Genomic DNA, 13,187 nt, shown 5'->3' with positions numbered 1-13,187 from the left:
ACGTATACTCAGACACATACTCATTTCACAGATGAAAAACCTCAGGTTCAGGGTGCATTATTTGTCCAGCATTTCATAATTAATAAGTTAATAAGCCAGGTCTGGAATATAAGTGTATCTTGCGTTCCTTATCTGTCAAATGAGTTTAATGCCACTTAAACCACACAGTTACTGTGAGGACTCAACAAGACAATACAGGTGGAAAACACAGCATACACACTCCCATTTGGAAGCCATGTAGCTCTTAGAAGTCCTTCTTGAGAGGCATTTCCTGGGTCCAGTGGAGATTCTCTCAAGAATTAAGAGAGCTTTCTAATGGGTTGATCCAGCCTCCAAAAGCCACAACCCTGGACTTGGAGAAAGAAATCAGTCATACTTGGGGCAAGCAATGTGGTCTGGGGCATGAGCCACATCCTTGAGATCTCTGGTGATGGGAATCCCAGCAGGTCCACTGTCTAAGCTGGCCTGGAAAGTTCAGAAAGCAGCAAGTTCTGGCATGGAGACAGGCCCAGGGGGGTAAATGGATGCCTTCCTGCTAGACGACAATACTCACTTCCTGCCACTCATCAGCACTGGCCACCATTGCTCTTCTTTCTCTTCCTCGATATGCTGAACACTTCCTGCCACAGGGCATTTGCACGTGCTATTTCCTCTGCCTCAAACACTCTTTTTTCATATCTATGAATGCTGGTTCCCCTCACCTTTCAGGTTTAAGCTCCAAATTCACCTATTCAAGGACACTGTCCCTGGCTACCAAGTCTAAAATAGCCACACACACTCCTCACCCCTATCCCACTCCAGTCTCCCTAATGGCATCCTGATTTAATTTATCACTGTGAAATGCAGTTACCTTATTTGTTCACTTCACTTATTCACTCCACAGTTATTGAACACTCGTCATGTGCCACCTTCTTCTAAGTACCCAGAATAGCAAATAAGTCAAAGAGCAAACATTCCACCGGACGATACTGAAAAGAACGCTCCCATAGCACTAAGTGCCGAGGGCAAATACAGCAGGGTAAGGGGCTAGGGGATGAAAGGGCTGCAACGTCACTGGGGCGGTCAGGTAAGGCCTCTCTGAGAAGGGACATCTGAGCAAAGACCTACATGATGCTTGTTTGTTTCTCCGTCTAAGCAGAAGGTACTTCAGAGAGCAGGCGCCATGGAGGTCACATCCTCAGTGCCTAGAAGCTGCCTGGCTCCCAGTAGGTGCTCATGGATGTTGAACGGTGCCTCCAGACAGCCCAGGGGCTCTCTTCCCCAGTGACAATATCCCTGCGATGACTCATGACTCGAGGCCTCTACCCCATCCCAGGGCTGACTCTGCTCATAATTAGAAGGTGGGAACAACCACAATGACAGCAGCTAGAAAATGTGGCAATTCCCTGGGAACTGCTATGTCAGGAACGGAGGTAAGGAGGGTCCTTGGGAATGATGAGAGTCAGATAAACAGAGCGTTCGTCATCTTCACTGACGTTTCTCAACCTCTCATGACATACCATAAAGGAATGCAGCTTGCTGGACAGACTCAGGCTGTTGCTTTTACTGGGAGCCTTGAAGTTGAGGGTTAAAGCGGAGTATAGCTCCAAAAAAGCAGCTGCCTCTAAGACCACAGACCTGGGTTCCAATCCTCGCCCCACCTCTTACCTAGGAGCTGTGTCACCTTCAGCCAGTCACTGTATCTCTTAAAACCTTACCAGAAGAAAAGATAACGACCGTCTCCCCCTCTTCAAAAACATTCTGTATGTGAAGCACTGCGCATAAAACCAGAGCTGCTGTTGAACCAAGACCCCACATACCAGACTAAGAAATGATCTGATGCAAATGAGATCCACAATGAGATAGCACAATGCACCCACCACAGTGGCTAGTATGAGAAATATTGACAACAAAGAGAATGAATTGACAAGCTACAGGTGGGGGGGAAATTTTTTGCAAATCACGAATTCAACAACATACTTCTATCCAGAACATATAAGGAACTCTCAGAATTCAACCGTAAGAAAACAATCTAATTTAAATGGGGGGCAGGGGGAGGGGGTGGGACATGAACACCTCACCAAAGAAGACATGTGGGTGGCAACCAAGCACATGAAAAGATGTTCAATGTCATCGACAATTAGAAACATACAATTAAAAATCATGAAGAGAGACCACTGCACATCTGTTAGAATGGCTAAAACAAAAGGACTGACAATGCCAAGTGCTACCAAGGATGTGGAGCAACTGAAACGCTCATGTGTTACTGCCGCGGGATGCAAAAACAGCGCAGCCGCTCTAGACACAGTTTGGTAGGGTTTGTCTTTTAACAGACTTATTATGTTATATACTATAAAATTCACCCATATGTGGTGTATAATTGTGTTTTAGTGTGTGTACAGTTGTGTAACCATCATCACAAGCTAATTTTAGAACTTTTTCACCATCCCCAAAAGAAACCTCCTACCCATCAGAAGTCACACCCATCCTCTGACCTTCCCCAGCCCTAGGCAACCAGTAACCTACTTTCTGTCTCTATAGATTTGCCTCTTCTGGACTTTTCATATAAATATGTAATTATACAACATGTGGCTTATAGGGACCAGTTTATTTCACTCAGCGTAATTTCAAGGCCCATCCATGTTGTAGCATGTGTCAGTATTTCATTCCTTTTTATGGCTGGACAGCATTCCACAGTATGGATAGACCACATTTTGTTTATCCGTTGAGCAGTTGTTTGCACTTTTTGGCGATTGTAAATAGTGTTATGAATATTTGTGTTGCTATGGGACCCTGCTTCACCCTCAGTCTCTCTCAATGATGCTTTTCTCATCTGCAAAATGAAGATGATAACACCTCATAATCACAGAATGAGGGGCAGGTGGGAAAGCACTTTGCAACCGTAAAATGCCATGACACAGCAAGGCCCACTTTTTCAAGTCAGGTTCCTGAATCTTCCAGAATCCACTCTTAAAACTCAATGACCACAACATTGTAAATCAACTACATTTCAATAAAAATTTTAAAAAAAGAAAACTTCAGTGACTTAATGCCACCGAACCGTATACTTTAAAATGGTTTAAATGGTACACTTTGTGTATATTTTACCAGAATAAGAAAACAAACTCAAAGTCACCACGGGCCAGGTCCTGGGCTGGCTGAGGACAAAACCGGAAGTCAGTTCCTCCCAAGCCACCTCTCCACATCCCCTAAGAGCAAAGCCAGTGAGGAAGCACCACCCACGTGGGCTCCAGTCACCCCCTCCCCCTTCACTTCTCTCAAGCCTCTTGGTTTATTTTTTCAAACTCAAGCAGATTTTGCCTTCTGCTCTATTCATGAATTTGTTTTCATGTGAAAAAAATGTGTTAAATGATTTGCCAATTCAATGACTGCCTGCCTCTCATTCTCCATCCCAAATTGCGGAGTCAGTGGAGTTTGAGGGACGTCCTCTTTCTCCTTTGGCTACATCTACCCCCAGCCCTGAAGGGGTGTAAGCCCCAGGTAGGGATGCCCAGGCCAGTCCAGCATAAGGTGGGCAGGTTCCTGTCCCACGCGGGGAACAGGAGCCGCTCAGAGCAGGGCAATTTAAAGGGAAACCACCTGCAAAGCCAAGGAGAGGTGAGCAGAGTCAAGGTGGGGTATTGCCTCTGTGCCCAAACTTTGAACTCTTTTAAGGACTCTGTCCAGACGGGTGACCTCAGTGTTCGGAAAAAACATGCACGTGAACCCATCTCTATGAAGGACTTCGAGCATCGGGGAGACGGCCTCCCTCCATCTGCAGCCCGCCCTCCCTCAGAGGTCTCAAGGGATGACAACAGCTGTGCCATGAGCCCCGTTGCTGGCTCTCACAGGTGGTGTTCCCAGTCCTAAAAACAGGCAAGGGACTGAAGCTCAGAGACTCTGTAAGGAATCGGCCCCATATCACTCAGTAGGTGTGGGACTGGGTATTCAAACCAAGCCTGCCTCGATTCCAGCTGGGGCCATGGCACGGCGCCCTCTGCTGCCTCCCCCTACCCCCCGCCAAATTCCAGCCCGTCTCCTAAAATGTCATTGCATTCATTTCTACTCCCGCCCACCATTAGGCCCAGAAGAAAGGTAGTGCATTCTCTTAGCGTCTCCCTTAAGTATGAAGCCATTTTAGAGCAAAAGTCTCCACGTCTGCATCAGGCAGCCTGGCTAGCGGGAGTTTTTCTGGCCTGATTTTCTCTAATTCTGGTGGTGATGAGCTGCCTAATAAAATTATGCTAAGTTTTGTGCACAGCGAGTAGCATCTTACATGCTAATTACTGGCCACGTCTTTGAAGAATTCCTGTGCGATTTCCAGGGTAATCAACTCACCTCTTTCCTTGGATCTGATCAGTAGTTTGGGCAAACTGGAGCCCCCGGCCCCGGCCCCACTCGAATCAGCAGGGCTCTGGATGTCGTTAGCTACTCCAATTGCCTTCTACAAAATCTGTTTCACATAAAAGGACAAATGAGAATGAGTATTTGCCCATCTTTAAGACACTAACTACATTCTTTTCCACAGCCTGTTCTCGTTATTATTTCTCTCTTCAGGAGGAATTTGAACACAGCCTGGGTTCCCGCACGCAGTTCATGACTGCAAAGCGCTTCCTCTTCGAAATCCGACCCAAGTGGGCATATTCTGGAAATGTGGCAGCTTCGAAGGACGTGACCCAGTTCATTCTTCTCTACCGGTTCTCCCTCCAGACTCACCTTCTAAGTCGGAGGTGGCCGGCTTTCCAGGGCTCGCCCAAGAACAATCACCTCTGCCCACTGTGCCCCAGGCAGGGCTGAACAGAGACCCTTTGTAGTATTTGCTGGAAAAGCAAGAAGAAACTTCATCCAAGGACCGCCTTCTTCTCCTCTTTATATAATAGTTAGTGTCGTTTATGCCAATAAAGTCACGCAGAAATACTGGGCATGGCAGTGGGTTGATTCCAATGGGAGGGGTCTCGCCTCAACCCCCTTGGAACACAGAGGTGGAAACAAAGACAGGAAGGGATGGGTCAGTGAGTAGCAGGGAGAGAGTGAACTGGGGCCCCTTGGACAGAGTTCAGGTTCTGACACAGTTCGTGGGCCAACTTTAATAACGCTCGTTTGGTTCTCATACAGCACTCAGTCTGAATGCCATGGACTGCAGGCCCTACCTGCCTCCCCGCCCCGCCCTCACCTCCTCCAACCTCCCTGTTGGTCTCAGCACTCCGGCAATGTGCCCGCCTTTCTGCTCCTCCGACACGCCCAGCCTTTCCAACCCCAGGGCCTTTGCATACCCTGCTGCCCAAACACCATTTCCCCCAGAGCTTCCCACAGTTCCCTTCCTCTCATCCTTCAGGCTTCTGCTCCAGTGGTCCATCCCAAAGGCCCCTTCTCTGACCCCCATCACTTCCTCTATCCATACTTTAACCTAATCACTCTCTTCTTCTCCCTCTCCCTGCTTTCTTCAGAGGACATTAGAGTCTGTATCTGTACGTCCACTGTCTCTCCCACACACATGAAGATAATCACTATGAAGGGCAGGAACTGTCCCTCGCTCTCCACTGCTGCTTCCTGCCCGAAGAACAGTACCCAACACACAGTAGGTGCTCAGTAAATATTTAGTGAACGAATGAATGAATACATCAGCCTATTCCACACAACTCCCATCCCTCTTTCTGGATTCTGCAATCTTCCTTGAAGGAAAAAAAAATATTCCTGGGCTTATCTGGACCCAATAAAAGAAAAAATGTTCTTCTCTTAAATCTCTTGAAAATGAACAGCAGAGGCTTAGGAACACGAAGTTCTCAGTGTAAGCAAACAGAACCTGCAGGCTGAGTTCTAAGAAATGAGACCTGGCTGGTCACTGAGCATAGGGTGTGGGGCTGGTGACTTCACATATGATTCAGTTACCCCCAAATTTTAAGGGGAATCCATTTCAAAATCAAAACCTCAATAGGGAAAGTGGAGGGTGGCTCTGCTTTGGCATTCTTACGAGAAGGCAGGCCTTCTGAAAAGATGCTACGTTGTAGATAACTCATCCACAAAAGGGGGAGCAGGAGGGAAGGGGAGAAACCCCAGGATCGGGCATACTTCTCTGCTAAGGCTTCAGATGAAAACCGATCCGGGAGTGCGTGATCCTCCAAAAATCTGCCAGCCCCCAAAGTACTTAAGTTATCCCTCCAACCACAGCCACATGGAGAACGAAATTAAATCCCACGGAAAGATTTGACTTTTTTTTTTTTTTTAACATTATGCAATGTTTGGATGAAAAAGGGGGGGGGATATCAGAAGAAGAAAAAAAAAAAAAAAACTCATCGTTTTCCCAGAGTTTAGCAAAGCTATTTCTAGCTTTTAACGATACATTTCACCATCACTTCAAGGGTAGTTTTGAGAGGCGCAAAGGAGGGACTGTTCTGTTATGTAACCCATTTAAAGTAGGAAATTAGCAAGTCCTGAATGAATTCTGTTACTGTGCTCCAACTTGTGGAAAGTTTGGAGCGACTACAGTTCTATTTTGAGGTGAGCAAATCCATCATTTACAGATCAGCTCACAAATACTGCAGGGTTTCATGTCACCCTGAAAAGTTTCGTAACAAAAACAGTTAAAGTACTTGAGGTGTTGGGACATTTCGTCTCTAAACCTTATGAGCCTGAAGAGTGCGGAGGGCAAGGATTCCCAGTTGCCAATTATTCAAAAATGCAAATATCTGAGATCAAATAAATATTCATCTCATCCCCGCCCCCATCTTTTTTTCTTTTTTCTTTTTTTTCCCCAAGCTAAGTCCAGCAAAATAGTCTGGTCAACAACATAAAAAGAAATGTCTGTTTTTAACGGAGCCGCTGGCCATGAAATAAATTCTGAAGCTATGAAAGCAGCGTCTTGAAACATAACAGTTAGGTATGCTGGGCCCGCCAGGCTGGAGAAAACAGGAAACAAGAAATGTCTTTTGATCCTCAAGTTCCCCCTAGCGGCTCGGATGGAGGAGTGTCTGCACATTCATGGAATTTCACAGCAGGTAAAAGCGGTCTGAAGACTTTACATCGACGGCACGCGGCTAAGGAAAAGTACTGCCCTCTGCTCTTGAGCGCATGCATCCTCCACGTGCCCAGGGAGCCGCTCCTGACTGAGGCACAGCTAATGTACAGTCTCCTCTCGACTCCATAAACTGAGAACGGCCCTCTCAGTGGAGAGCCACGGAGAGGAAGCCAGTAGCCCGCCCTGCAAAGAGCGGCTAATTAAAACATTTGGCCAGTTGGATGTATAATCAGCTTCTTGAGACGAGTTTACAGCTGCTGGGCTCCTTTGGAAACGAAGACAGACTCTTACAAACGGCAAAACTGACGCTCGCAGATTGTATGTAGGTTTCTCAACCTCAACACTTTTGACGTCGGTTTGAATGATCCTCTGCTGCGGGGCTGCCCTGTGCAGTCTTCATTAGATGCCAGCAGACCACCACCCCTCCAAGTTGCGAGAACCAAAAGTGACTTCAGACATTGCCCCATGTCCCCTGCAGGCCACAGTCACCTCTGGCTGAGAATTACCGGATTAGATGAATAAAATACCATGTCCTCTGTATCCTATACAATAGATTAAAAACCTCTTTTCCCTAAAACTTAAGTGACTGGGCTCCTAAATCTTCTATCACTTGATTATAAAAAAAAAAATCTATACAAAGCAATCAAAGACTGGGTGTATAAATACAATATGAATCATAAAATATGTTCGCTTTTTTTATATAGATCACTTTTGGAAATTCTAGCATATCTGGAATAGACAACAGTACAGAATAATAAATAATGCATGGGTTTGGGGGTTTTTTTGGCTGAAATTAAAATATTCTTTACCTGGAGAAAAAGCTATTTACATTTTATGTACCATGAGATACATACAACATAGCATTATAATAACAAGCTCTCATTTTGACACCAGAGTTTCACGTCCTTGCACAAATTAAAATGCTCCCCAAAGGCATAAAGTACACAAGTTTTATTGAGCAACAGCAACGGGCCACGCTGGCAGACAATGAAAAGAGAACCGCTCAGAATCTCGCAGGATCACATGTGTGTCATCACAGGATCAAGAATTTAAATCATCTGGGAGCTCCTGCTAAATTAAAGCTCTGTACTATCACTTCCCTCTAATCAAAAAACGCTGTCCTGGTGAGTATTTGCCATGAGAATTACAGATAATCTACTAATGAGGACGTCAGAGTCCCGGAGGAATTCACAGTCAGCCCCATGGCAACACAATAATAAATGAGCCACAATTTTTGTTTTTTTGCAAATACCACGCCCCCTCCCCACCTGCCCCCCAGCAAACACACTGTTCACTGACATCGCCCAGCGACACCAACATACTGTGTCTCCAACCATACTGTGACGGAGAAGACAGATTCCCAGGAATGCCGCGCTGGTGTGAGAAGACGCTGAGCATCTCCAAGTACTGCGGTGCTGCTCACGTGCTTATCGGTTCCATCCAAGAGCATAATATAGATATTTTTCCAAGACACAATGGACTTAATTAATGGAAATATTTCCTAAGACATAAAGGAAAAACAATCAAATAAACAATCAAATAAAAAGCTTTATGTTAAAAGAAGGGGGGAGAAATAAAGTCTGTTGTCTTTGCAAAGCTCCTTGTATATTTCTTAATGAAAAACAAAACTGTGAGTGATAGGATTTTAACGCAGTGAAAACCAAGTATGTCTTCAAAACACTTGAGGTGACATCACATACTCACACATACACACGTTGCAAACACACCAAAAAGATCCAAGATCAAAATGGCTGATAGGTGTTGGCCTTAAGTAAGATGGAGCAGAAGAACACGTAGGTCCCATCTGCAATTCTGGCGCAGGTTTAAAATGCTGCCCCATAAACGTGCAAGGGCATTCCTATCCCCACCCCGGGAAAAACAAAACAAAGTATAAAAGCAAAAGTCTAAAGAAAGAAAAACAGGCATGATCGTGTCAATTTCCAATGAGCACAAAAGCCCAAAATACATTCAAAAGTACTGTCACAGGGCCTCCCTGGTGGCGCAGTGGTTGAGAGTCTGTCCGCCTGCTGATGCAGGGGACGCGGGTTCGTGCCCCGGTCCGGGAAGATCCCACATGCCGCAGAGCGGCTGGGCCCGTGAGCCATGGCCGCTGAGCCTGCGCGTCCGGAGCCTGTGCTCCGCAACGGGAGAGGCCACAACAGTGAGAGGCCCGCCTACCGCAAAAAACAAAAAACAAAAAAAAACTGTCAGCATAACCTAAATTTTCAGTGGAAAACATACGGAGGAAAGGGTAAGCAGATGTTGGTATTTAAGATCACTGCTACGAAAAAGGGTTTCACTTAAGGGAAGCGAGTCTGGGATCTGGCTATAATAAAGCTGAAAGTGGGAGGAAGCCCAGCTCTGGGCCTCCCAGCTCCAGGTGGCTGTAAACAGATGGTCTGCTCCCATCTCAAGATGCTCCCTGGGATGCCCTTCGTCGCTTTAGGGTGAAGTCCTCCGCCCCGAGCAACCCAAGTAAGTGCAGCTGGTCTCACGGAGCACCGTAAGCAACACACACACGTGTGTGCACACGGAGCACCGTAAGCAACACACACACGCGTGTGCACACTCTCCCACTAGCACTGAAACGGGCAGATGCAAGAGATCACTCAAGATGGAGACACTTGTCTGGTCATTTTCCTAGAGAAAGGGAGGAAAAAAGAGACACCAAACAGATTCCTCGCTTTCCCACACACACAACCATCACCAAAAATATAATGAAAAGAACCATCAAATAATATAATTAAGTTACTCTGACAGAAATACCTAATGTTGTCAAAGCGCAGGGGGAGGTGTAACTTTCACTTTGAGGGAAGTGTTTAAACAGCGCTGATGGTGTGCCAGGGGCCTCTGGCTGCCAGAGACTTGGGGCCACTGAGTTCCAGGGCGAGGGGACCTCCAAGGCGCCAACGGTGTTTCCCAAGTTCCTTCCAGACTGGTGAACGGAATCCTTATGCTTTTTAGGAATTCAGCAGTTTCCTTAAAATGGCTTGGATTTCTTGTCTGCGTCTTTGTCTTCTCCCCACAGCTAAGCTAACACGGGAAGTGCCTGTGTACGCAGATCCTCTGTTGGGATTATGGGCTGATGTGCGCACGTCAGGATCGTGTACACTCAGCTGACTCGTGGCTCCCGCCACGTGGGTCTCCAGAGTTTGAGAAGCACACGTGTGTTTTCCTAGACACTCCGGACCCCGGAAGGCGGTGGGAGCAGGCTGCCCCCCGGCAGGGTGGCTCTCCAACACGGTCACGGTCCCCACTTGCATTTCAGTCCCTCTCACCCTTGGCCGCCTCCACCAGGGTACGGTCGAAAGGCAGAACGAGGGGGTCTGTTGACGGCACAAACGCACCTGCGACCTCCAGGCACAGCTTCTTCTGCTCCTCCGGGACGCTCTCTCCCTCCCAGATGCCAAGCAAGAGTTTAGGTGTTGACTTTCAAAGTCAACCCAAGCACCTCGATCAAAACTGGCAATTAAGGAAAAGACCAAAGAGACTATCTTCCTTCCTTGTCACTGCTGGAAACCTCTAAAAATTTCCATGAGACCTACCTGTAGGAGCCATCACCTGTCTGTGAACAAGGTCAAGTTCAGGGTTTGAGAGCTGGGAGTAGAAGTACCTTTAGACTTCCAGTTATACAGGCTGACTTCCAAGAAGACACACAGGTACAAAAACGCTGAGCACAACGTCCTCTCACTCCACCTCTGAAATCACATAAAATCACCCAGCAAAGACGTCAGACCTGCTCGCCCCTTCTCAAAGTTTTGGACAAAGATCCCCTTCCTGAATAACCATTCATTCAACACAACATTTCCCACAGATGTTTTCTACGTGGCAGAAATGGCTGGGACAGAACGGGAAAAATCCTGCAAAACTGCAGAATCGTAAAACTAAAATAGAAGTGACGTCATAGCCAGTTTCGCAGCGCCTGCAACTTACTGTCATTCTATAAAGTTTTAAAAGGGCAACAGAAATACACGAGCATATCGAGTGCTCCAAAGTCAAGGGCCTCGTGTCCCCAGCTCTCCAGGAGCAGGCTTACCCTAGAGCGGGAGCCATAACTTACATCTCTGAAGCACATGAAGACGAACCAGGCTGAAGGGCTGGAGGGTATGTACTCATGAAGAACGAGCCACAGATCTAAGATCTCGAGCACGATCGGCTCGTGCAGACCCACCAACCCAATCCTCTGGCACACACACGTGGCTTCCGCCAGGAGAGACTTGAAAACCCAAGAAAGCTTTGCCGGGCCACACCCAGCGCCTGAAAATTCTCTTCTTCCCCTGAAACAAGAAGCCCCAGCTTCATAGGAAACACACATGCGTGGGCCCCACCCTGGTGGGGAGAGGAGTCTCTACTCCTGGCTGCCTTCCAGCGAGTTCCCCTTGAAATCTGTAGGCAGCGCAACGGAGCCCAGACCCCAGAGCTGCAGCCCGGGCCTCCTTCCACCGGGGCTCCTCGCTCGAAGCTGCCACTGATGAATGGCAGCGTGCTAAGACGCCTCTGCCTTTGTCACTGTGTCCTCAGTAATTCCTCCTAACAGGAAACAGATTTCTGTGGACGTAAAGAGCCCCAGTCCCTGACCTTTCCACTTCAGACTCAGAGGGTCTGAGTCACATGTGCTACGTTGCCTAAAGAATTAGCTGAGTCTCTTGTCACACTGTCGACACATTTAGGGGCCGTTCAGTGGCACGTTTCCTGCTAAAACAACTCTGCTGAAAATGTCTCAGAGTGTCCTCAGATAGCCACAGGCTTTGTAATTGTTACCAGATCCGAACAAAGCAAGATAACACCTTTGAAATTCTTTTACGAGGTGACAGGTGATGTTAACTCCAAGGCCACAGATGCTGAATTGGAGGAAGGATAACGTACTGGATTTACGGTTCTCTCTCTCTTCTGCTCTCTTCTCACGTGGTTTTCTGTAACCCTAGGAATCCAGTGCCGTTTCGATAAGCAGGGCTGCCTTAGAGAGGACATTTAGCATTTCCAAATTGAGATTATTGTCTGGTTAACTTTTTACCAAATGTCACTGTCTTTTCCCCCAAAACCTATACTGAGAGCTTTACCTTTCTCTGAAACCAGGTTTTTAAGAGCAGAACGACATAAAAGTGTACACACATTAGGATTGCTTAAAACAACAACCAAAAAACCCTCTACCGTCTTCGACTAGACAGAAACTTTTATCACATGACAACAACACTCAAGCCATAAGGAAGCCTGCACAGTGACCCATGAACACACCTCCCGGCTGAGTCACCGTTTTTCACACAGTCACATTCACTCGACTGTGAATCACCAGGGGCTCAGACCCCCGTGTGGGGCCCTCTTAGGCGCCATCCTCCTGTTTATCCAGTGTCGGGCTCCGTGGAAGCGCAGCGCCTCTTCCTATCAGAACTGCACGTGGGAGCCACCACTGCACAATCCACGGGTGGTGGTTAACAGAAATGCAACTTGAACTCTGTCCGCCAGGAGAGTGCGGAGACCGGGGTCCTCTCCCGAGTGCACGGCCTAGGACGTGAGCTTCGAGTAGCTGGGAGGGGAGAACCGCCTTCGCAGGTACTTGAGGACATAGAGGGGCAGACAGCTGATCAGAGTGATGACAGACACTTTCCACAAGAAGGACAATGTGGCAATGAAGTACACGTCTGCAAGCAAACAGAAGACAGCAGTGAGCGGGCGGGAACGTGCCGCCCAGAGCCGGCGGGGCGGCAGGGCCATCGGAGGGGACGCAGGCCTCTCTCCCGCGGGGGATGTGTTGATAGCACCCAGGCTGCCAGCCTGACTTCCCTTCCCTGTCTCTCTCCTCCTCTCTCTGACCTGCTTCTGGAGCTTCCAGACCTTCCGTGAAATGCTGTTTTCAACAACTCGGAAAAGAAAACTCTGGGCAAAAAAATCCCCCTTCCAAGTGTTTTTGATTTGGAATCTGACAGCTGGAGTTTTTCTTTCTAAACCCGGCAGAAAGTGACGCTCAAACACACAGTTCTTCCCAGCAACTTTTCCCCTTCGCCTCAGCAATGGTCACGGAAGCCAGAGCCGGGTCCGAGGGTGGTGCAAAGGGGGGCGGAGACCCCTCGTCAGGAACAGTGTGACCTGGAGGGGCGGGGAGCTCCCCTTCCTGCCGCCACACAGTCAGGCCTGCGGTTCCGAGGTTTTTGCAACAGAGGAGCGACAGCTAGTGATTTTCAACAGCACCGGGAGG

At 47.8% G+C, this 13,187-nt stretch overlaps 1 protein-coding gene across 6 annotated transcripts in view; it reads right to left on the bottom strand.

Moving 5' to 3' along the window:
• Nucleotides 1-13,187, bottom strand: part of ATP9A (ATPase phospholipid transporting 9A (putative)) — a 176,778-nt gene that overhangs the window by 33,841 nt on the left and 129,750 nt on the right. For 4 of the 6 annotated variants that reach the window (XM_060123527.1, XM_060123528.1, XM_060123529.1 and 1 more), the window contains one exon: nt 9,708-12,633. In XM_060123527.1, coding sequence (XP_059979510.1) covers nt 12,497-12,633 — 137 coding nt within the window. In that variant the 3' untranslated portion in view covers nt 9,708-12,496. Of the gene's footprint in view, nt 1-4,317; nt 4,433-4,695; nt 4,948-9,707; nt 12,634-13,187 lie in introns of those variants that run through there. The other 2 variants (XR_009535410.1, XR_009535409.1) reach the window with 2 other exon arrangements.

This window comes from Lagenorhynchus albirostris, chromosome 15 (assembly GCF_949774975.1).
Source record: "Lagenorhynchus albirostris chromosome 15, mLagAlb1.1, whole genome shotgun sequence".
Taxonomy (NCBI): domain Eukaryota; kingdom Metazoa; phylum Chordata; class Mammalia; order Artiodactyla; family Delphinidae; genus Lagenorhynchus; species Lagenorhynchus albirostris.
The sequence above is the reverse complement of the archived record's forward strand: the minus strand, read 5'-3'. Positions and strand labels throughout refer to the sequence as shown.